Below are 25,214 nucleotides of genomic sequence, written 5' to 3' on the forward strand. Positions count from 1 at the left end.
TAGAAATCTTCTGATTTCTATTCTAACCTCAAGGCATGGCTGATTTGTATCATCTTGTGCCTGCCAAAGATTGAATTAGTCTTTTTTCTCGTCTTTTTGCCAGGCCCCAGCTAGAATTCCCCTTTCTTGAATCTTATGCCTTGAGTTTCAGTTTTAAGTTGTCAGTGACTTGCAGAAATGCTGCATACTCACCACAGCAGCTGAATCAGTGCTTCAGTAAAATGAACTAATGTCCATTTTTCTGGAAGACTAGAGTCAAATTAGCAGCTGTTTTTTCCCTTTATTTTCTCTGTGCCTTTGCTAGTTGTTGGTAAAGCAATGTCCTGTGACAGGGCATTTGGGCTACATGATCTTTAAAGGTCTTTTCCAACCCACACTGTTCTGTGGTTCTAAATGTGGGCAATAACCCCTGATCTCACGTAGATGCTGTAAACATGAATTGATTGATGTTTGTGAAGTGCTCAGATGCTGGGGTGATAAGTGCCATAGAAAATTGTGTGAGGAACTTAATAATCCTGTCATGAGAGCAGCTCTTGGATAAAGCACAAGGACACACATGGTTCAGAGTGAGGAAAACAAAATATTGAATAGCTCCTCATTAAATGCATGTTGTCCTTTCTGTGCAGTGGGGGAGACAGGGAGTGAGGAAGTATAGCATACACTGGAGTAAACAAAGGCTGCCTCATGATTCATATGAACAAGGGAATGAAGGTAAAATTTCTTTGGCATTCTTTAATGTTGTGTTTTCTTTACTCATCTATTCATGCCCTTTATTTTGGCATGTTCTTGGTGGATTAATTATTAATATAAACTGTGTAAATCCTGGTACTTCTGATGAAAAGGTTACAGTTAGGTTACAAAACTTAAACGTTTAAGGTTAGCCCTTATTTAATTTTCAGCTTTATTTCTTTTTGAATTTGTTTAAATTTATAATTCTTGATTAAAATGTGTCTGTATTTAAGTGTACAGGTTTTACTACAGTGGCAGATTGAGCATTATACATACTGCAGTACCAGAAACAGTGTTAGCATTTGAAGAAAGATATTGTTCACTAAATCTGCATTAGAGATGGGGAGGTATTCACGAGTTAGAAAATGGAGGAGTTGGAAAAAGAAACTCCTTCATGGGGGTTGAGGAGTAACAAAGGTATCAGACAGAGACAGTGGTTGTGATTATTCTTGTATGATAACCTCTGCTTTTTCATTTCACCTTAATCTTTGTAGATTCTGCCTAAGTTGTTTGCATTTTGCAGTAATTATCTGGACAGGAAGAAAGGCTTGAAAAGTACAAAGATCTTAAAAATGATGTTTGGCAGCAACAAATCTGCAGAAGGTACCCTGACTTTCTCAAAGAAAGCAAGTGTTGTAATTTCCCTAATCCCAGTGCTTTTGTTTTCATGGCAAGACACACTGGGGCCCATGGTTTGTGTTGTGGAGTACTGCTGGCCACTGTTAGAGAAGTCAAGGGGCCAAAGCTTGGATTCACACAGTAGGAGCAGTTGCTTTATTCTGTATAAGCTAAAGAAACAGCCTACCAAGGGAAGAAAACCCAAAGCAAAATGCACTATACATTTGAGCGTCATCAGTTTTTATGTAAAACTTTACTGATTTTTTTTTTTTCCCCCCCCCCCTATGATTTTAGTTTGGAGATTGGTTAAAGATTCTCCATAGAATTCAGTATGGCATCAAAGCAGTCATCTCCCTCAACAGAGGAGCCGGCTTCCTCAGAAATAGATGATCTCTATCTGTTGCTGCAAGGTAAGTTACTGTATTTTTCTGTGCCTTTTTAATGTAGATTTTTGGCAAAAATCTGTGACTGTGTATAAGTTGAAGAGAATTCTGAGAAACTTGTAAAAGGTAGCAGATGATCACTGTAGTTAGTCTGTGCTTCTTTGCAGATGTTCGTGTGTTTTCATGAGTGACCCTTCAGCAGTGAAATGAGAAATAACAGCTCTTGTAGCCCTTTCTTGGGATATTTTTAGAACTGGTGCCTTTTTTGATACAGATGTGGTCATCCTTACAGACTGGGCAAAGAAGAGATTCAGAGCAGCCCTGCAGAGAAGGACTTGGGGGTGCTGGTCGATGAGAAAATGAACATGAGCCGGCTCCAGTGTGCGCTCGCAGCCCAGAAAGCCAACCATATCCTGGGCTGCATCAAAAGGAGCGTGACCGGCAGGTCGAAGGAGGTGATCCTGCCCCTCTACTCTGCTCTTGTGAGACCTCGCCTGGAGTATTTTGTGCAGTTCTGGTGTCCTCAACATAAAAAGGACATGGAACTGTTGGAACAAGTCCAGAGGAGGGCCACAAGGATGATCAGGGGACTGGAGCGCCTCCCATATGAAGACAGGCTGAGGAAGTTGGGGCTGTTCAGCCTGGAGAAAAGAAGGCTGCGTGGAGACCTAATAGCAGCCTTCCAGTATCTGAAGGGGGCCTATAGGGATGCTGGGGAGGGATTCTTCATTAGGGACTGTAGTGACAGGACAAGGGGTAACAGGTTAAAACTTAAACAGGGGAAGTTTAGATTGGATATAAGGAGGAAATTCTTTCCTGTTAGGGTGGTGAGACACTGGAATGGGTTGCCCAGGGAGGTTGTGAGTGCTCCATCCCTGGCAGTGTTCAAGGCCAGGTTGGATGAAGCCTTGTGTGGGATGGTTTAGTGTGAGGTGTCCCTGCCCATGGCAGGGGGGTTGGAACTAGATGATCTTGAGGTCCTTTCCAACCCTAACTATTCTATGATTCTATGATTCTATCCTTCTTACATTTTGTTACTCAGAATACATGTTACTGTAAACTACTTTCAAAGGAACTGCCAGCATGAAAACAGTTGTGTCATTTTGTTAGTTTCCTTGCTTTCAATTTGCTGGCAATTAGTTGGTTGCATTAATGAGGCTGTTAATTACAGTACAATTTGATTTGTTTTTCTGTTCTTACCACTATATCCCCTGCAAGTGCAGAAGGATAGCTTGTGGCCAAAACACGTAGAAAAGTTTTGTGAATTGTAAACAAATTTCTTGCAGGTCAGAGTCTTTCATCCTTACTTGCAATGTGTTACAACTCGTTAAGGAGGCACTCACTGGCTGATTTTTAATTCTTCCTATTTAATGGCAGCTACCTGGACTAGTTAGGTGATGATAAGCGCATCAGAGCTGGCCTCTTGGATAGGCTTTATGGGTTTTCCCTAATCACATGCTGTTTCCTGGGAAGGATGGTTTCCCTCTGAATGTATATATGAAAACATTAATGGAGGCTATCTAGGAGGCTAGTCCAGGCAGCAGGACTAGCACTGCTGGCAAGCCTGTCTTTGATGTGTTTAGAGCCTGATTATTCTAGGAAGGATGGAGTAAGTCGTGTTTCCACAGAGCTATTTCCTTTTAGCTCACTTGCAATGAAATTGCTATGGTGCTTACTGGAGAAAAAATATGTTTCAAACAGATGGTGCAAAAGAATATTGCGTGAAGTCACTTTTACGATCCATATTTGCACTGGTGTTGTTGAAGCAGTGTGTTTTGATGAGTGTTAACAGTGATCTGCAGCCAAATGTCTTTAATGGTGAATTTTCTTCCATTTCGCTTCAGTATTACATTTCAGGAGAGCAAGCAAAACGTCCTAGCAGACAAGAGCTAGGCTGCCTGTTGCACTAAGCACAGATTGTCAGACACACATTTGTTGTGCCAGTCAAACTCAGCTTTTGGTAGAAAGAGTTGGCTGTTGTCATGAAATGGGTTTGCAAAGCGCTATCTAGCTTTAAGGTAGAGAGTGCTGAATTAGTTACATGTGATGGTAGAATAGGGTTTTATTTTGAAGCAATATTAATGCTATTTTCTGAAAAGTCATATTGGTGTTTATGTGTCGAATAACAGTAGGGGATTTTAGTCAGTTTAGTCAGGGGATTTTACTCAGTGGAGGAGCCCTGATTATTAAAATCGAAATGACTAAGTTATATTTCTCTGCTGTAATAATCTGAGCTCCAAATGATGCTGAAATGAACACACTGCAGATCAGGGGCCAAGCTGTATGTACCTGACTGTTGTAAAACATTTGGAGACATCCCTTAGAAGTGACATAAGCAATTTTTGTAGTGATTAAAGATGCAACTAATGGTACAGATGCGTGCTATGTGTGGAGCTGTGATGCTGCAGCATGCACCCTTGGTCAAACAATATGCAGCATTGTTTTCGGCTACCTGAACTAAGGAGGCATGTCACCTCCTTTGGTAAGAGAAAGGCTTTGTGGCAGTGCTTTGAGAACTGCTGGAGATTGACTGCTCTGCTGATGAGCAGGAGTGCAGGATTACAGTAAGGAGAATGTGGGAATATTTTTTGCTTTCGGGATGTAAATCTATACCTGTGGGAGGATCCAACCCCCACTTTCCCTCCCATGCACAAATCCTTCCCCTTTCTTCCCTAGGACAGCAGATACTATGTGTTATGCTTCCCACCAAGCCTGTGCAGAACTCCGTTTTCCCTTTCTTTTCTACCTTGCTGAACTAAGTCAGATACAGGAAAGTGTGTTTCAGGTCTTGGAATTTGGAGCATGTGCTTACTCTTTCACTGTTTAACTGCAGGGGTCCTAATTTTTGGCTCTGCTTATTAATCCCCATACATATGTCTGTTTATTACTATAACCCAAAGGATGATCGTGTAAGAATGTGTCTGCTGAAACTGTTTTAAAAGTCTTTAATGATATAAATAAATCATGCTATTTTCATGCAGTTGTGTCTAATCCTTTATGAATGATTTCAAGTGAGATTGGAAATATGGTGATATATATGCATAGGTTTGTTGTGCAACCTGTAGTAGATCATATCTCCAATTAAAGAGACCTGTTTAATTCATCCAGAGATCAGGTAGACTACTAGTTCTTACCCAGCTTTTTTGTTGGTTTGTTTCTAGCTGTATGCCTCATCGTTTGCAACCAGAATGTTATTGTAACTACACTTTGTTCTTTCTACAACCAGAATAATAGAATCATAGAACAGTTTGGGTTGGAAGGGACCTTAAAGATCTAGTTCCAACCCTCCTGCCATAGGCAGGGGCACGTTTGCTGGACCAGGTTGCTCAAAGCCTCACCCACCTGGCCTTTGGCACTTCCAGGGATGGGGCAGCCACAGCTTCTCTGAGCAACCTGTGCCAGTGCCTCACCATCTACATTAGACATTTTCCTAATGTCTAATCTGAATCTCCCCTCTTTCAGCTTAAAGCCATTACCCGTTTTTCTTTAACTACGTGCTCTTGTAAAAAGTCCCTCTCCAGCTTTCTTGTAGGCCCCCTTAGGTACTGGAAACAGCTCTAAGTTTTCCCCAAGAGTCTTCTCCAGGGGGAGCAACCCCAACTCTTTCAGCCTGTCTCCATAGGAGAGGTGTTCAAGCCCTCTGATCATGTTTATTATGGTTTTTCAAGGTAACTTTTACAAATAGAAAAGATCTATGGCAGCCACATGGAAATGGATGCCCTGTCTATGCTGCTTGCTGTCTGGGCAAGGAGCTGGTCTGCAGTTCCCTTAACCACATAGCTTCGTGGCATGTGATACGGCTGATGGCACTGGAGAGGCAACTGACACATGATGCTGCCTAAAAAAGAATAAGTCATGGGTATTCTTGTCCATTTCACATGCCTAATGAATAAATAGATTGTGTAGTTGTATAAATGTGTTCCCTGCTAGATAAATTTCAATTTGTTAAAAGCATTATCAAGTACGTAACTGGTTAAAAACTGGCATTGAAATGCCTAAAGAGCGGATGGCTTCAGAGGCAGCTATATAGAGCACCAAAGGCGATTTATATTCAATCCTCTCCTTCATTTGTGTATTTTCTTTAAAATGTTAGAAAAGCCACTTAAGCCCTTATCTTTAAAAGTTTGTTGATTTCTAAATGATATGACTTAGTACCTTGAAGAATTTAACCTGCAACCTATGCCCTCAAGTACTGCAGTACTACTTCTTGGGCTGTTGTGGCAGTAAAGACAGTGGTGATTCCAGGCAGAGCTGCTCCAGGATCCCAGCAATGAGAAGAGCAAAAGGGTTTAAGGAAGCCGGAGGCCAAAACTCAGTGTGAACGCGCTTCCTGAGTTAGCAGCACTTGTGGTAAATTGGTAATTTGCTTTCAAAAGGAAAAGGAGGTTGAAAGGAATAGTGTAGAAAGGAAAGTTCCCAGTTGCCGCACAGACATGGTAGCAGTTAATTCGTTAATATTTATACAATATTTGGTTTTGCAAAGGCCCATTCCTGTAGAAGTATTTTCATCACCTTCCTGTGGATAAACTTTGTAATCTTGACTAAAAACATACTGTGGGTTTTTTCTTTTTTGTTTTGTTTTCTTTTAATTGCTTAACACCATGTTGCTGAACATAAATGCTGGAAGTAACTGTTTTCCCTGCTTTCCTGTCTGCAGAGAATCAAACTCTGTTACTGGGTGGAAGGGAAAGGATTATATAAAGGGTTCAGGGGTGAGTTGCTCACTCTCTCTCTCCCTAGGCTGGCAAGTACTTAACAGTCCTTCTGATAGTTCCTATCACTCACACTCTGTGGTTTAGCTCATATCAGCAGTACTGTCTTGAAGGAGTTCTCCCAGTTATCCCTCCTGACCATGCTTTGGTTCATTTGTTTGAGCCATCAGGGAGTGTGGAAATTGTTTTTTTGGGATGAAACTGAAATAAATGCTCCAAGGATGGAGCACTCCATGGCTCTCTGTGGGCATTCAGGCTAGATAGAGCTGGTCTAACACAGCCTTTCTGCCCTGCACATGTGGTGGGTTCTCTGCTTCCTGAACACCAGCTCTTCTGAATTGCTGATCTGTTCCTGTTGAGCTCCACTGCTTGCTACTGTCGATGTAGCCTGAGCTGACCTGAATGGTGAAAGGAAGATACAAAAATATCGTACACAAGAGATAATTCCTTCTGACAAAACAGAGATGGGAAGGTGGCAGACAGACTTGTGCTCATTAATTTCAAATAATGATGTAATTTTTAAAATTTATTTTAAAGAAAAAGCCTCACAGTTTTTAATGATTCACTGGCAGTGATGCACCAGTCCTCGTGGTAGAAGAAAATCTCTTTGCGGTTTGGTGACGTTGCTTGATGAGTGTGGATAGACAGGCTACATCTGCTCTGCTGTAGTTTGATTCCCCCACCTCCCTGCCGAGGGAGGAGATGGTGCTTTCCCTGGAGCTGCTGTCTCCCACCACAGGAAGGGAGGCATGGCAGGCAACAGAGGAGAGGAGGTTAATATTAAGTCTGGCTTTTCTGTATTGCCATTAAAGGAAGTCTGAGAGTAAAACCGCGACTGGCAGTGTTGCTGCCCTCCTCTTCTTCCTGGGAGAGCTCAGCACTGCCATGGTTCCCACTGAGTCTCCATACTACAGGCTTTAATGTTTAGTGTGGTTTTTAGCATTTGCTGATAGCTCATTACTGGATAAAACAGTCATTGTCCAGCAGTGTGTGTTGATTTTTGGCTAGCCTATGTAACACACGGCTTCTATGTGTTATTCCTCTCTAAAGAGTTGTTCTGAAGATTACCTTTAAAACACAGGGTGAAATGTGATAGATTTTGGGTGGTTTAAGATTAGCGAGTTCTTTGCTCTCTACATCCACTTTCTGACTTGGTGACTTTTGGCCCAAAGTGAATGAAATTATCAGGGTTTTTTTGATAGTGTTTTGTTGTGGTTTTTTTGTTATTCTGGGTCAGTGACATTTTGAAAAGTAGGGCAAGAGAAAACCAAGATCGCTCAGAGTCCTATAAAAAGGCCTGACAAAGAATCCATTCATCCTCATAAAAATAAAAATCCGTATTAATTGACCACGTGGTAGAGATAAGAATTTGAGAGCTTGATTAAATCATTAGCACCTCTGAACAGCAGAGTCAAGATGGAAGATGGGAAACACAGCCTGAAAATTGCAATAAGACTGTCTGCTATGGTGACAAAAGCACATCTGTACCAAGCTGTGGGTTGTGTGGTCTGGGTGGAAGCAGTGAGTGCTGCACTACAGTCTGGGGAAATATTGGCAAGCATGGAGTTTTGTTATTAATTCAGGAGGAGATTTTATTACTGTTATTAATTTGGGTAGGCAAATAAGCCACACTGCAGCTGAGGTGGCAGCTGCTTGGAAGGCATCTTGATGCATTGCACTGGGCAGTGGCTCTAGCTTAGGGAAGGTTTAAGGTGTTGCGTAGGTGTGTGCAGTGAAATAACCGCCTTGTACTTTCACCAGGCGAGACATTTGCCTGAGAGCTGCCAGTGTGAACCAACACTTGCACTGTCTGGCCCATATTGCATAATATAGCACTTTAATAGGGAGAGATTTGACCGCAACAAGTCTAAACATCCTCATCCTAACCCTCTTTCTGTGACCAACCCCAGGAGCAAGTTCTCTAAATCAGTAACAGTAGAGTGTGTTTGGCAAGAGCTGCAGCTGGCAGTCACTGGCGTCAGGCAAAGTAGTCAATATTTGTTTTCCATTCCTTTCGAGTGCCAGCAATACCAGCCTTGCCTGCCTGATAAAATTGAGCGCAGCTACTCAATAATCACTCATTAGGTAATTGGGATGGCTCCCGCATGCATATTCAACCAAAGGGTGTGGTTGAGCCCTGTGCTAACATGAAGCCAGTATCTCCATGCTATTTATGTCCTCCTTGTGAGCACTGAAACGCTGATTGGCCTATGTGGCATGTTGCGCTCATTTTCTGTTTTCCAAACAAAACAGATTTTTGAGGTTGCATTTTTGTTCATGGCTTCAAGACTGCCCTTACAGTTCATCACAATCTCTCTAATACTTAAATACAAAACAATCCAGCAAGTGGAGGAAATAGGCTGTTTCAGCTCCGACAGGATAATAGTAGTGGAGATTAGAGGAGGACTGTTGAAAGATGTGTTAACTACAGAACCCAAAACAGCGGACACATATAAGGAGGTCTGTGGGTTGGATGGTGGGTTTGGGAGCAAGAGCCTGTGTTATCCTTGCACAGCTTGCTCTGCTTCACGAGCTGATGAAGCTCTGCGCCCTTCAGGCAATTCTGGATGATTAAAAGCCACCCAGAACTGGGGTTTGTGGTTGCCAGATTCCCAGAGTGATAAACGGTGGGCCATTTTACTCTGAGTGGCATTTTCAAGTTCAGAGCAGTCAGGATTTTGGGTTTTTTTTCCCCAAGGGGTTGCTATTTTTGGTATCTTTCATCATGCCCAGCCTACAAAAACATACGTATCTATTGCTGAGTAGCATTGCACTTGCCTTATGATGTCAGACTTGCCTTCACATTAACTTTTGTTCAAGAGAGTGCTTTCAGAGACAAAAGAGATGGTCTCTCCCACTCTTATCTCCCAGCTTTGTTTCTTGCAAACTGATGGCCTTGTCACTCTCCAGCTGTGCTGCCCCTGCAATGGGGGGATTTACCTCAGCTGGGAGGTGGGCAGTGAGTACTGCCACAGCCGCCTTGCCCACCATCTTTCTCCAGGCCTAGCACACTGCCTGACCACCTGCCGCTCCTCAGAGAGCTGCACTGGGGCCATGGTGCACGACACGCATCATCCTCCTCTATCCTGCTGGCAGGGCTGGCACCCAAAGGCCCATCTGCCTCCTTGTACGCAGGAGCTTGGATCCTGTGTCTGCTGTTACCCAGAGCCCCATCTTCCACTCCAGGCTACCTCATGCAGCCCCTCTTGCTGCCTGGCACAGTGGGGAGAGGAGCTTGCTCTTGCTTGCTGCTTTTTAGCTCTCCTGGCTCTGTTTGCTTCTCTGCTGCCTGCAGTGAGAGACAGGAGCATTGCAGGCCAATCCCTGGGGCAGCTGCCTGTAGCCATGCATGGAGGGGTGTAACCTCAGGGCCAACACTTCCTGCTGTTACCTCAGGCCTGTTTACAGACGTTTAGCAGGAATGTGTGGTTTTGGTGGTGGTGTGTCTTGGGAATGGGATGGTTTTTTGGGAAGGGAGCATGGGCTGCGTTCCATGGGCTGTGACTGTGGACGGGAATGGAGAGCTGGTCTCGTCTGCTTCTGCTGCTCGCACTCTGCTTCACCTTTGGGGGAATCAGACTTTTCTTCATCTCTGCTGCCCACAAGGCATGGAGAAAGGCTTTTTCCTCTCTTTAACTCTACACTGGTGCAAGAAGCAGTTTAAATAGTCTGATCTTTGAAACATGGGCTTAACCAGCTTCCTGTCTCCCTTCACAACTGCTGGTAGCTTATCACTTCGTACTGGCCTGGAGGACCTGGGTGAAGAGCTGGATCTCTGCATGACCAGGTCACACTTTGAGTCCCGTTTCACTGGTTTTTAACGAGGGCATGAATTCCAGCATTTCTTTCTTCTTCCCTCCTATTCTAAGACCCCGTGTGCCCCTTTCTGTCCAGATTAGTGGTCTGTATACCCTCGGGAAGGCCCAGCACTGGAAAGAATATAGAGGGTATATTCCCCGATGACAGTCTAATAACTCTCCCCAGCCTTTCGGTTAGGCAAGACATCCCATTCCTTGGCTTCACCTCCAGATCTGTATTTATCACCTAACCCCAGCCTCCAATTGGTCTCTTCACTCAACTGCATTAATGGCTTTTCCCAGATTTAAAGATGGATCTTGTGCTGATGATGTCCTTGAGTCTTTCAAGAAACACATAGGGATAGGCAGAGTTATTCTACATGTATTGCTCTGTAGAATTATGTGTTTATACCACTGTTTGCCTTTATTGAGCTTTTGCGAAAACCTTCATTAGTTGCTCTTTGCTGTATTCAGTAGAAGTACGTTTGCTGGTTGTAGAGGTCGTTGCAGTGCAAGCAAGAAAATACCAGCTCTAAAATAAGAGTTGAAAAAAAGAGATATTAAATATCGCTTAATATCTGACCTTAGGTGTGAGATGGATGCCATGTATCTTTTTGAGAAAGAGAAATAAAACCAGATAATTTTTCCATTAACCATTGTTTTCTTCTTCCCCACGCCCCCCCAGTGCAGCGAGAGTTTACACAGAAGAAAACCTTCACTAGCTGGATAAATTCAATATTGGCAAAGGTAAGAAGGGAATTCTTTAAGAAAGACATGCTTTTTGCCGTTTTGCTTCAGACGTGCTGCTTGGAGATTAAAAATTTTGGGAATAAACATTAAAGATTATTAGGTACTGCCTGGAAAAATTAGCCTCTGGAAAGCATTTGTTTTATAGGTGCAACAGCATTGTTCTGGTGTTTGTCCAAGGACATTCGTAAGGTGTTTTGTAAGAAGAGAACAGTATCTTTCTTGCTGATGTGGTGAAACAAAAAACTTGTGCTGGATTGTGGCACATGTTTTGGGGTTTTATGGGGGTCTGTATTTGTGCTTGGAATTGTCCTGACCCAAACGCAGGGCCTTGCACCTTTCCCTTTGTCAGAGTTTTGGGGTCTTTTGCCACATGCCTGCTTGGAAAGTACAAATGAGGCCTAAATAACCCTTATAAAATACAGAGGTAAGGCAAAGGGGAATACAAGACAAATGTAATAATGGGTTTTTAGAAGCAGGATATGGCTGGTTAGATGCAGGATTTATATTTCACTGTATTGAAAAATTAAAGGGTGCTAAGAATTTTTTTAACAGCAGAGTAGCCTGTGATGTTCTGTAGCATGTTGAATTCAAAATGACAAAAGATGGTGTGACAAGCATTGAAATTTATTTTGCAGCATACACCTCCTTATGTTATCTCAGACCTCTATACAGACATACAGCAAGGACATTTGCTTTTGGATCTGTTGGAAGTGCTTTCAGGTCAACATCTGGTAAGACAGAGTAATAAAACTATTACCTCAATCCTTCATCAAATCCAGCAAAGATTTCTGGGTATGCTTACTTGTAATCATATGATTAATCCCTCTGGAGTCATAGAGCTTTTTGCAAGTAATTTATTCGTATACTACTGACACTGAAACACACTGGAATAAGTTGATCCAAAGTAATTAGTGAATCTTTGCAGGACTTCCCTTATCAAAATATAAAATAAAATGAGTTTTTACAACTAAGGATGTAACCTGTTCTTTCTGCTTTACAGCCACGGGAAAAAGGATTTAATATCTTCCAGTGCAGAAGTAACATAGAAAATGCTTTGACATTTTTAAAGAGCAGATCAGTGAGTATTAACTTCCAAATTCACAACTAAAGCCAGTTTAGCTGGTGGAACATTTTCTTTGTTAACAATGATCCTTTTTTTTCCCCATAGCTCAAGCTCATAAATATTCATGTTGCTGACATTATTGAAGGAAAACCTTCCATTGTGCTTGGCCTAATTTGGACAATTATATTTCATTTTCATGTAAGTATTTCAGCGATGTAAGAGAATTTTAGTAGAGGGGAGAAAAACAAAAATGTGTTGTCTTAACGTGGTTGAAAGATGAGTTAGTACAAAGGAGAGGATTATATTCTGACATCTGGAAGTGATGGCTCAGGGAGAACATGTACCAGTATGTCTTTCGTGTGTCTCTTAGCTGCTTCACCAGTGCAATCATGGCATTACAACCTGATTGATGAATACTATCTAGCTGCGAATGGTGAGAAGAAAAGACACTGAGTTTTTTTTTTTAAGTAGCCAATTAAAAAATAGGTCAAACTTTGCCTGTGTAAGGCCTGTAATGGTATGTAGGCTGAATACAGCCTGCATTCAAACCCTTCCTTGCAGGAACTTTGTTGGGGGGGTTTGCAAGAAACAGAGACTAGAGAGACCAGATAATGCAAATATAAATGTCTGATTTTATGTGGATTGATGAGTTTCACATTGTGGTCACTCATCCACATTTGGGTCAAAGATGTACCAGCTGCAGGCCGAACGCTTACATGCAGAATTGTTTTGGCAGGTACCTTACAAGTGCTGGTGCCTGAAATAACATGGAGGCTTTCACAGCGATGTGTCTTATACAAGATACTGAGCTTGTATCTTGCATAGCATGAGTTTATGGCGATCTTTGAAAGCACATGGCGTTGCTTTAATCATGTTGTAGGACTGTAGAGGATTATGGAGCCAAACTGTCTTCTAGCAGGAACACAGCAGTGAATTAACATGGGCATGCTGGGGGTGAACTGGTGACTGGGGCTCTGGAGAGCACTAAGAAGCAAAGTTATTTTAACATTATTGTAGCCTACATTTTTCTTGGTAAAGGTACTTCAGTGTTGAAGATTGTTGTACTGCACGTAGACTGTGCATTATCTTTTTACCAAAACCAAGCTTCTCTAACCAAATGCAGATCTCTCAGGTCTGTTGAGATCTTTCCTGCACTCCAAGTGAGCAGGCAAACTCTGGGCATGCCTAATACATGACGCTGTTGACAACACAAAACACAGCTGCCAGGGGCTGCTTTCACTGCTAGGAGGAGTAGAAAAGTGCATTGAGCTGAGAGGTCCATTACTGGTACCCATATGGAAGTCTTTGGATGAATATTTCCTGCCAAAAAATCACCTGAAGATGGTAATACAGCATGAAATAATTTAGATTGAACAGATAAAAAAACCTGTTCTGATCTTTGGAGGCAGAGTACTACTGTTACAGCTGTGACTGAGTTCTTTCCAATTGTCTGTGATTTTCTGCCGTTGTTGTTGTCGTAATTTTTCACTGAAGTCTGATTAACTTTCCCATCATCTCTGATAGATTGAAGAACTTGCCAGGACACTTGCTTGTACTTACAGTCAGCCTTCACTTGGTTGTTCAAGTGCTGTTGACTCCTCTCCAAAGGCAAGCCGATCAGCTAAGAAAAGTGCTAAAATTAAGGAACGGTGGAAGATGTCCGCTACAAAGGCTCTTTTGTTGTGGGCCAAAGAACAGTGTTCACTGTAAGTATCATCTGAGACTTATGAATAATATGTTACATGTTGTATTTACTGTTTTCCTCTAAATGTGGTGGTATTTCCCTGGTTTTTAAACATATTAGTGACAGCTTAGCAGAAAATCCTTTGGGTTTTTAGAAGCTGTTACCAGTACTTTTAGCATCAATCAGGCCTTAAATGTTTTGACATGAGCCGTTTAAATATAATATGTGAAGCTAATCCTACTAACAAAATACCACAATGTATATTGAGTTGTTTGGCTTTTCTCTTTCAGGAGCTTCTGTGTAGTAAGTTCAGTGGAATGTTTACTAGTCTTAATCCTCATGGTTGGCACTGGTTCACAAAGTCTCAATTCTTTTTATTCTTTTCTAATGGAAAATATAGGCTCTCTGGGTTTCCTGCATCTCGTGTTTCTCTGTCAAAACACTGCATTGCTTGTTTTTCAGCAATATTGCTGTCTGTCCTGTAGCATCCTTTCTGAACTGTGATTGTGTTGAACAACTTTGTTATCAGTGCATACTGTAGCTTTTGGTAAAGGAGCAAATCTCGTGAGTCCTGGCCCATTGTTCTGTAACTAAATTTAATCACCTGAAACCCCACTTCTTTTCCATTCCATAACATACTCATAATATGGAGGCTGTTTCTGGAAAGTTGTCCCAGAATTCACTGTAGTTTGCAGAGCTGGATACCTCAGAGCACTTAGTAGAAGATGTTTTAAAGACACTAAGCTAAATAAGGGAAAAAATATTTTTCTTGCGGTGGTAGATCAATTTTAAGGTCTGTATTTTCTAAAATGCCAGAGATGATTCCGGTACTCAGTGCCTTTACAGACAAATATCTACATGTTCTTCAGTGCTTTGCTAGTTGTTTTTCCATCCCATAGAATACACTGATACTGACCTCCAATGTGATGTTCAGAAAGGATGTTGGATCAACAAGAGTTCATCTTGAGAATGCAACATAAGATAAAAAAATTGAGTCATTTTGCAAAAAAGTATAAAATATGTAATTATAGCAATTGATAATACTGGCTCTATTGTTTGATGAAGCATCTGCAGAAGGTCTCAGTAACTCCTTGGATTTGCTTCATACTCCATTTTCTTGAATGTATGTTCTGTTTCTAAATTTGTACTTGGCACATCTGAGGAAACAGACTATAACATTTTGTTTCTAATCATTTTGGGGATAGGCATGGCTCTATCAATGTGACCGATTTCAAGTCAAGCTGGAGAAGTGGACTCCCATTTTTAGCCATTATCCAAACCTTACGACCAGGTCTAGTTGATTTGGAGAAGGCAAAAGCTAGAAGCAATAAAGAAAACCTGAAAGAGGCTTTCAGAATTGCAGAACTGGAGCTGAATATTCCACGGCTTCTTGAACCTGAAGGTAAATAATTTTCCTTTTTTTAATCATTGTAATCAAGAGTGAGATTAATATAATCCTGTATGTGTTGACTTGTAATGCAGGAAAAGAAAAAAGACTGCTTAAGTTTGAAATGGAACATTGATCTTTACTGTAGTGTTCAAACCTGAGATTCTTTATAACACCAACTGCACTTAGGATTTGTAGGATTTTTGAATTGGTAGTAAATGCAGGAACAATATGCATAAGAAAGGATATGAAACTTTCCTCTTCATGGGAGAAACTTTTCCAATTTTTAATCATGCTATATTAAAATATTCTCAAGGAAAAAAACTGTTCATTACATATTAATTTCTGTCAATGGTATGTTAACCGAGATGCTGCAAAATAAATATGTTTATGGTAATGTGTTTTAGTAACTGCAGCATAGCATGTAATTATGTGATCAGGCCTAGAAGGCTTCGTGATTATGTAAATGGTGTATTGGTTCTTGTAGACGTTGACATTATGAATCCAGATGAAAAATCCATCATGACTTATGTGGCTCAGTTTTTGCAATACTCCAGGAATTTGCCGGAGTCTGAAGAAGACATGCAGGTATGTCATAGGGTTTATCACTGAGGCAGTCTTAAATGAATGTGCATCATGGATGTCAAGAATATCAGTACTGTCTTTGTCCAGTTTCTAACCTAACAATAACAGATAGCAGATCTTCTGATTCAGCTATTGACAGGGCTGAATTGGCTTGTATCTTCTGATGCTTTTTTGTGGTAGTCAGGACTCAATGTGATAGATATTTGATGATATATGTGGAACTGCTGTGCAGATTGTCTTGTTTTTTCATTTAGCTATTGCAAAGGACATTTTCAAGCCTGGTTGTCTTCATGTGTGCTCTGAAGTCTAGTCTGTCTACCTCTAGGGTAGAGGCAGATTTGCAAATGTGCAAAATAACCAGCTTTAAATTTAATAGCTCACATGTAAAGTGGACAGAAATTGTCTCTCACAGATTACACTGGTTGAAAAAACAAGTTTTCTTTTCCCTGTATTCTCCTGTAAGAGTTTATGTATCAATTAGTTATTCATGTATCTCCATACTGATAACCTCCTTTCGGCAGGACTGCAATCAGTCTCTTTTCAGATACCTTTATGCATCAAGGTGCCAGGTTTAAAACTTTGACCTTACTCTATAATAGTGGCTGACCCAAAGTTCATTAGAGTCCTAGGAATTACTGGGTTTTTTTTTAAATAGCTTTGAACAGAGTTTATCATATGCTCAATATGTGCTGTTTTATGGCACAATGCAAATTACAAACAAGGCTTTCAAAATGGGAAAATGAAATTTTCTGTTCTTATTACCAGGAAATAGAAAGAGAGGCTAAGAGCTGGTTGGCTGCACAGGAGAAGAAGTTAGCGAAGTTGCTGATCGATACAGAGAATGAAACATATTATCAGAAGTACAAAGTAAGTTGCGTTTCATATTTAACTGCTTATGTGAAACAATATATGCTTCTGGGAACATTTTTGGTATTTTTCATCTTCATTGCCTAAACTGAAGCATTAAATAACCTTTTAAACAAGAGCTGAAAATCTGACAATGAATTTGATAACCGCCCTCATCTGATTAAGGGCACTTATCAAAGGGAAGGGTAGGATAAAATCCTTATTGTTAGGAAAAAGATGTGCTGCTTGGTGTCTGAACAGAAAAAGGGTTATTTGGGTTTTTTTTTTTTGAACGATTAAATTAGTGTCTTAATTGACATAGTTGAAGACTTGGAAAACTCAACACATAGGTCCTTTACAGGGTTACCTTCACCATTTCTGTGATAATAATAACAATAGGTTTTACCCAACTAATGTTGGGTAGTAGCTGAAATGTTTGCTGTAGATTGTATTGAAGTAAAATTGTCTTTAGTTTATATTGTAGCCAGAGTTCGTAATAAAACAGACCATGGGGGATAGTGAGGGGAGGAATTTTCCCCTTCTCTTGGTGGGAGGGGAGAGCTATGTCTTGACTACACTGACATTATATTAAATACAGATTTTGCTAGTGAATGGCACCTATGATTTCAGACACAAATACTGTCTGGAGACAGCTTTGGCCTCTTTTCTTCCATCTTGCCTTCCTGTGCATCACGCCCTTTGAAGTTAATGGAAGTCATACCAGCTTGTTCAAAGGCAGTACTTGGCTTCATGAGCTTGTATCTGAAGTATTTTTCCATGAATTAATCTTTCTTTTTATCCCTAGGAAATGGTATCATTTATGGAAGCATTTAACCAAGGAAAAAAACCCTTTCTGCCTGTGTTGTCATCAAAAAGAAGTAAAGCTGAGCTGAGTGAAGGCCAGCAGCAGATAATAGAAGAGTGGGATAAACTGATCTCTCAGGTTAGAGGCATTTTTAGCTCACCTTGTTACCAGCATGAGCATGTTTGATGAAGAAGCCTAGGTCTACCCCAGAAACTTGCACACGGAGAAGTGGGGAGGTGATACTTTATTTGGATTGATAAAAGAGGTATTGACCCTGAACCTGAAGTCCAGACAAACTGAATGGTGTACAGTGCCTGAGAGGAGGCAGAAGATGACTTTGTATTACCCTTTTGAAACCTGAGCCTCAGGACACTTGAAACCTCTGCAAAAAATTGCCTGCACCTGATTATCTTTAAGCACTCTTGTGATCAAAGTTTTTGGCCAATCTATGCTATAAAGAGTCTTTTGGGACATAATTAAGGCTCAGATAATGATGCAGCTGGCAAAAGTATGTTAATATATTCTTTTCCCGTGGCATGGATAGTGATATAGTGAAATCTGGTTGGTCGGTGCTTTGCAGTGAGTTCGACTCTGTCATCTCTGTCTGCCATGAGTAGGGATGTATTGGTCCTTGCTGGTAATGCTCTTTATGGAATGATATTCCAGTGAGTTCAACTCTGTCATCTCTGTCTGCCATGAGTAGGGATGTATTGGTCCTTGCTGGTAATGCTCTTTATGGAATGATATTCCCTTCTCAGGCCCATGATGAAGGCTGTCCAGAGCATCCCTGTTTTGCCTCTGTTCTGCAACTAGTTTACTCTAAATTTACCTGTTGCTGGGCCTTGAGATGGTCACCAGCCAAGGATATCAACTGCCAAATTTTCTGTAGTATTTACAGAGAATACAGGCTGAAGAGCAAACCTTGGTCTCAGGTAAACATAGCTGATTAGCAGCTGACTTCATTGGAAGCTCCCTTTTCTTGGTGGTGACAGGTGTTTATTTGTTTCGATTTGTTGATTTATTTTATTATTTTTTTTTTTCCCCTGGGGTGTTTTGAGCATCAGCTTATGGAGTTTATATCACTATCTTGGGGATGGGAAAGACAATAATAGTGAGAAATTTAATCATTTGATTTTCTTTTTAAGATTAATGAATGGAAAGTGAAGCTAGACCAGATGTTGCCCTCCCCTCTGGATAGCATTGAGGCTTGGCTTCAGGAAGTAGAACATCTGGAGGCAGAAGATTTGCCTGATTTACAGGACCCATTTAAAGCAATGTTTGTCTTCAGAGAAATCATTGTAATATTTAAGGTATGCTGATCACAACGGAACATTCTGCCGCAGTCTGACCTAGCAAAGCACTTGCTATGGAATTGCTGTTTGACATTTAGGTAGTGGTGTGTATATGTTTATCTTCTGAAGATTAAAAGCTCTTATGAGCATACCTTTGAACAATGATGAATGTAATGAAGTCACTGCATAAGTCTATAAGGAAGGTTTTTGACTTCACTGGGGTGAAATTAAATTTGAATACTATCTGAATGAGTAAACTAAGGTATTCTTTTTTATGTGGTTCCTGCAACTGGTTTGTTTGTGAGGTAATAACACAGGGTAATTGCATCCTTATCTTTAAATCTGTTTAATGCATACCCGTTCAGAAAAGCACTTGGGCTCAGGGTTACATTCCAGCGAGTTCACGAAGTTTGTGTGTTGAAAGTTAAGTATTTGCTGAATCACTCTGTAATTCCATTCAAAGCGACGGGAGGTATTTTGATAACTACGCAGGTGATTTATTCTGATCTTTTAATAATTGCACTGATAATAGTTTAAATGTCCTTTTGAGTCTGAAAAATTAGAAAAGAGTAGATGTGTTGATGCCTGGTTGGTCATCATAGTTTTTTGGGATTTTTTTTATGAATGGGGAGAAGCTGGATGTTTTCGTGACATGTCCTTAGGGAGAATTTGAAAGAATGGGAAATAGAGGTTCTTGAGTGGCTTGGTAACGTCACTTCTTTGTACTATTGCTAGTCAGTTCCTCATATGAGAGATGTTTTTTAACTGGTAACAGGTTTGCCAGACTTTAGCCATTTTATGTATGATTTTTATTGTTCAGCTTCAGTAGTTCTGGCATTTCAAAGAATGAGATAGAAATATCATTGTTTTAGGGGTTTCTTCTTTCCCATTGAACATGTATATAAAATCATTAAGTTCCTTAAGAAGAAACCCAAGATACTTAATTCCTGTCAAACCACTTTTCCTAATGGGAAGACATTCTGCTGAGAATTCCCCACCCCAAGCCCCACCTTTCCTCTAGTCAGGCCTTCCAGTATGTCTCATGTAGGGATCCTGTTGCCGAAGTGGTGCCTTATAATGGAAACTTTACTTTCTCTTAAGATCCTTCAAATTACCGCCAATGTTCATAACTGTCTGACTGTAATAGTATTAAGGTTACAAAATCAAGGATTTAAAATCTGTGCACTACTTTGGGGGTTGAGGGCTGCCCCAGGATGTAGCCATTTCCATTAACATGTTTTTTGGCAGGTTGTATTACATAGAAATTAACTTTAAACATACTTCTTTTTTTGCCACTTACAAATATGCATATATTCTGTGCAATGCATTTTATATTTGATTTTTACGTAGCAAATTTGGTGTTCAGACATGTGCCTGTAAAATATTTCCCAGTCATGTGAAACCGGCCATCAGAAGATTAATGTGATGTGCCATCAGCATGGTTTTAGATGGAAATTTATTGAGCAATCAGATAAAGTATTAAGCAATAGGAGTGACATAATAGGTTTATTTGGGCAGCCACAGCTTCTCTGGGCAACCTGTTCCAGTATCTCAGCACCCTCATAGTAAAGAATTTCTTCCTTTAATCTAAACCTATCCTCTGTCAGCTTAAAGCCATCCCCCTTTGTCCTATCACAGCCTGCCCTTATGAAAGTGCAGAAAAAACTGATAGGATGGGTAGTGTTGGTTAACATTTCTTAACTAGATGCATAGTGCTAAGAGAAATCAGGCAGTACTGCACTAAATATGCACTTTATGAGGTGATGAGAGAAATACTTGCATTGTACTTATATGAGTAAAGACATTGAAATATTGTCTTGTGCTGGCCAGTTCTTAATAGCTCTCACCCTAATGGCAGGTGACTTGCTGATTCCCAGATGTAAGACTCTAGAATTAACATTAAAGGCTTACCATGTCTTTTTCTCCCCAGGGCTTGATGGATTGTTTTGATTCTCACTTGGATGCTCTTCAATCATTTAAGAATGAAGATGAGAAGAATACCCCACTAGTCCTGCCTGAAAAGTTAGAGGAAATGAAAAGAAGGTTGTGATCTTCATATTCCTGCTACTTTGACTGTGTTGTATTCTAGCTCTGCTATTGACTTGCTCTGATGTTCTGAAAAAAGCATACAATTTATCCATGCCTTGCAGGAAAACACCATTTTCCACCTAAGCACAGATTAGCTGTTAAGTGGAGCAGGCACTTACTTACTTATTCACTTATGGGTCCAGTGAATGTCTAATTAATGTGTTCATAATGGGGCTCATGAACAGGACCTTTTCAAGTGCCTTTTTCTAGTGTGGATAGGAAACATCCATTAGGGGTAGGAAACATGAATATTTTGTATGTGAAAATTTCTCGGGGGGGATTTTGAAATTTCTAACTTCCACCTTTTAAAATCACTGAGATCTACAGGTTGTGCACCCTCATATATCTGTTGAAGGATATTTAAAAAAATGACCAGTGAATCTGTGTCCGTAACCTGAGACACTTTGACATACAGATGGCAGATGCTTCTTTTCTGGACATTTAAGGTTTTTCATAAATTACGCAGTCAATATTGACTCAAAATTGTTGCTACTTAAAAAAAAAAAAATGAACTGTCATCTTAAAATTTTACTCTTGTCATATCAAAATAATGTTTACATATATGTAATTTTGGGTTTTTAAGCTAAAAACCTTATCCATTAATGCTTTCTATATCCAGTGATTTTGAATCAACTTTTAGAATATTTCACTGTTTGCAGATTCAGCAATATTCGTTTCACAAACTTCAACACCTTTCTTGAATACCACTATGGACTGTGCTCAGCTATAGCCAATGAGGTGATGTTAAAGCTAAATATCTGGGACATAAAATATGGTGCAAAAGACTCTGTGGAATCACTGCTGGAAAGCTGGAACGTAAGTTTAAAATATACATATCACACCCTGACAATAATTCTTCTTCCCACCTCTCTTTGAGTCAAGTTTGTGTCTGTCTTCATTGAAAGATACTACAGTAGTTGATAGAAGAATGACAAACTTGTGAAATCTGCGATTTATGTAAAGAAGGACAGGTAGACCTCTATAGAAGTTTTCTTTCCCCCCAAGCATCTTCCCATTTTTCTCTGAATGAGAGTTCTTTAGTTTGGAGAAATAGAGCAAACTGACTGTAATTTTCTCTGTCCTTTTTTATTCTTTATTGTGAAAATTTCTTTCTTTTTAGGTTCTAGAACCAGCAGTAGCAGCTCTTCCCTAGCTTAAATCAACACAAGCCTCTCTGGGGTAGTTCTGTAGTTCCTATCTTCAAAGCCAACTATCATTCACGACGCTGGCTAATACTGCATTTTGCTGTTGCCTTTCCTTTTCCCACCTTCCTTACCTCCTTATGCTTCATAGTGAATATGAATTGTCTTGGTTCGTTTTGTGCTTAGCTCAGCTTCTGGGCTCAAGTTATTAAAGTGATGCCACATGTAGGCTTATAGGAGGCACTGGATTACCCTACCCCAATAATTGACAAATCATACTGCATAAAGAACAGAGGCAGAGATGTGAAAATGCTATGCCGTCGGTTTTGTTCCACTTCTAGTTAATGGGACTCCTTGTGAATTTTGTTTTAAGACTTTCTCAGAGGCACATCACTAGTTAAATTAGTGGGAATTACACCAGCCTTAGAACTGTGGAAGGAGCCAGCAAGAGATTGTATAAATATCGGTTTTCCTGAGCAGTATTAACCTTCCCTGTGGTGAGATGGGAGTACAGACTTAAATCTGTGCTGAGTTTCTCGATTCAGTTGGTTTCATAAATACTTAATCATGTTATTTCTACAGTTCTGGTTCATGGCTCATGTTATTTCTACAGTTGTGGTCTTTCTCAAGCTGGTAGAATATAGAGCTTTCCCAAGGAGTTTAAGGCTTGTTGCTGGCTCTTCTTCTGCTCTCATGATGTGCAGTCCTGGCTGAGTGGTGGCGTGGTGTCCCAGGCTTGTCATGGTCACAGCAGTGGTTGTTCTGTTGCCTGCTAGATAGGGCATTTGTAGAAATGAAAAGCTCTAGCGTGAGATGCCACTCAGAGTGGGGCTGAGGATCAACCCTCCTTCCCTGGGTTGAATGTTCAAAGCAGAATTCCCCTCCTCTGCTCCCATTTCTTCCTCGTTCACTCTTTCCATCCCCAGTTTGGACCTTGTTTGATCTGTGGTAGGAGCTAGGCAAGTCAATATTTCTGTGTGTGCAGGGAAACCTACCTGTTACCACTTTTCTGACGTAGGTGACTAAATTCTGCCTGACTTGTTCTAGATGCCATTTGCAAGTATTGCCCTAGGGCTGTAACTTTTTGAAATACACAACCCTGAATCATGCAAAGCTATGACTCAGACAATGGCACTGAGGAATTAATATTCTCATTTAAGTTACTCTCTGAATGTGCAGAAAAAACCCTAGGTCTGTTTAGGACTACAGGGTGCAAATGAGTTGCTGAATGGGCTTTGCTCAATTCACTTTTAATGGCAGGTTTTAGACTCATATTTAAAAGGTAATGTATCCCAATCTGCATTTCCTACCTAGTTTTATGTGGGTTAGTGTTACCCATGCAAATTACTTTTCCCTTTGGGCAGAATTTCATTGAAGAGAAGAGACTTGAAACACAACTAGAAGCTGCTACTCACATCTGTGAAGATTTGAAAAACAAAAACATAACCGGTCCTGACTTAGGTAAGTTTGTGCACATAAACTGATATGAAGACCTCTTATTTTGAACTGATGTGCTGTCACCAGTTTTACTTCCCTCTTATATTTTGTGTAAAATACTGCTTCAATGTAATTAACCTCTCTGTTTCCAAACATATAATGCTATTCCCTCTTTGATGTCCTAGCTGGAAATCCTCAAGAAATTAGCAAACTGTTCAAGACAGTGGAGTCAAAGATTTCTGTGTGCAGAGACTATATTTCCAATGTAAATACCACCCTACAGAAAGTCCTGTCTTCCTGGAGTAATTATACAGAAAACATCCATTTGCTAAAGACGTGGCTTGAAGAAAAACGAAATGAGCATCCGAATGAGGTAATGTAATGACAGAGATACTTGGAAGCCTCCTGGATGGAAAGCATTATATAGGACAGTGGTGGTTGTTGCTTTTCTGTTCCTCATTTTGGAAATAAACTTCTGACAGGGTTCTGCTTTAAATTATTTAAATGCCTCTGTCTAGATCCCTGCTGAGATCCTGGCAAAGTGGAATTTGGTTCATGGTTCCTTAAATGAAGCTGGTAACTATCTCATTGAAGTCAGCAAAGACCAAGTTGGGTCAAATATTGCCAAAGAGCTGAAGAAGTTGAACAGGAGATGGGCTAAGTTCATCAAGAGAACACAGTTTGTAAGTTTACTAGTTTCATATGACTCTTTTGCCATGCAGCCTTCAAAGTTCTGTTTTCTGGACTTATCAACTTGCTAATCAGAGATGAATAAATCTTTCAGTCGACTCACTATTGCCAATTTTAAAATGGGAACAAAGAATACACAAGGGCATTCCATTCTTAAGTCTTTGTGACTCAGTTAAATGCTCTTTATAACACATTGGAAAATGTTCAAATATTTAAATAGAATATTTTAAACAACTTATAAAAGGAAATCTTTTTGCAGAATAAAGCTCTTTATTCAGTTTTAGAGATGGAAATAATCAATTTGGTAAGAGCTTGTGAGCCTTTGCTAAATTTTATAATCTCTGCCTCAGCTAGTAGAAAGAAATTATTGCAGCATAGATGTTCCTAGGGTTGTGCCACATTACACCAGCTCACTTGGCAGGTTTTTAGGCTGCTATAAATTCCTATACAACATGCTTAATGTTACACATATTACATTTCCTAGAATGCTTTCACAAAAATGACATTTTCATTCTGCCTGGGAATATTGGAGCTCTTAATTTTCTAAGCTGAGCCTTTCACTGACCTTTATTAAAGGTACTGCTGTGACATCAAACAGTGGCAAAAGATTACAATATCTTTGTAGATGAGCTTAGTGAGAATGCAAGAAGATCAAAGGAAACATATTCCCTAGGGTGGGGGATATCCAGGGTTTCCTAGAAAAACCCTTAGGAGGAGGTGCTATTAGAAAATACATTCATAAAGCAGAGATAAAAAAGCCTCTTGCGCCCTTACAAGGCCTTAAGGACTTCAGGAGTTATTTTTCTGTCATTGCTTTGGACATTAGGGCTATAATATAGGTAATACTTACCTTTTTATACAAAACGGCAAAGGCAAATGCCTGAGCTTGCCCTGTGACTGCTGTACCATTAAACTGCTAGCATACTCCCTGGTCTTGATTTGATCTGCACCAGTTGGGGGATGCTGCAGCCAACGAGCTGTTCTCCATGATAGTGTGGCTGTGGCTGCTTGCTTATAGAGGGGGGGAACAGGTTGTGCTATTCCACTTGCCCTCTGGGTTGAAAAACTGAACCTTACATGCTTTATGCATTTACCTCTCCTTTAATCCCTGTTGGGTGCAACAGCTGGGAAGTAACCTAAGAGGTGACTGTGTGCTACAGGAAGGTAGCGGAGAGACACATGAACTGATGATGGGAATGAACATCT

General features: G+C 40.4%; 1 protein-coding gene across 1 annotated transcript in view; it reads left to right on the top strand.

Moving 5' to 3' along the window:
- Positions 1 to 1,641: 1,641 nt before the first annotated feature.
- The window catches only part of SYNE2 (spectrin repeat containing nuclear envelope protein 2), a 175,578-nt gene continuing 152,005 nt past the window's right edge, over positions 1,642 to 25,214 (top strand). Inside the window, exons 1-16 of the mRNA XM_065683130.1 lie at positions 1,642 to 1,757; positions 10,925 to 10,986; positions 11,625 to 11,720; positions 11,990 to 12,067; positions 12,158 to 12,250; positions 13,577 to 13,758; positions 14,942 to 15,138; positions 15,611 to 15,711; positions 16,474 to 16,575; positions 17,360 to 17,497; positions 18,505 to 18,669; positions 20,582 to 20,694; positions 21,399 to 21,555; positions 23,246 to 23,342; positions 23,504 to 23,691; positions 23,837 to 24,001. Coding sequence (XP_065539202.1) covers positions 1,679 to 1,757; positions 10,925 to 10,986; positions 11,625 to 11,720; positions 11,990 to 12,067; positions 12,158 to 12,250; positions 13,577 to 13,758; positions 14,942 to 15,138; positions 15,611 to 15,711; positions 16,474 to 16,575; positions 17,360 to 17,497; positions 18,505 to 18,669; positions 20,582 to 20,694; positions 21,399 to 21,555; positions 23,246 to 23,342; positions 23,504 to 23,691; positions 23,837 to 24,001 — 2,013 coding nt within the window. The 5' untranslated portion in view covers positions 1,642 to 1,678. The remainder of the gene's footprint in view (positions 1,758 to 10,924; positions 10,987 to 11,624; positions 11,721 to 11,989; positions 12,068 to 12,157; positions 12,251 to 13,576; positions 13,759 to 14,941; positions 15,139 to 15,610; positions 15,712 to 16,473; positions 16,576 to 17,359; positions 17,498 to 18,504; positions 18,670 to 20,581; positions 20,695 to 21,398; positions 21,556 to 23,245; positions 23,343 to 23,503; positions 23,692 to 23,836; positions 24,002 to 25,214) is intronic.

The sequence above is a fragment of the Lathamus discolor genome, chromosome 6 (genome assembly GCF_037157495.1).
Source record: "Lathamus discolor isolate bLatDis1 chromosome 6, bLatDis1.hap1, whole genome shotgun sequence".
In the NCBI taxonomy this organism is placed as follows: domain Eukaryota; kingdom Metazoa; phylum Chordata; class Aves; order Psittaciformes; family Psittacidae; genus Lathamus; species Lathamus discolor.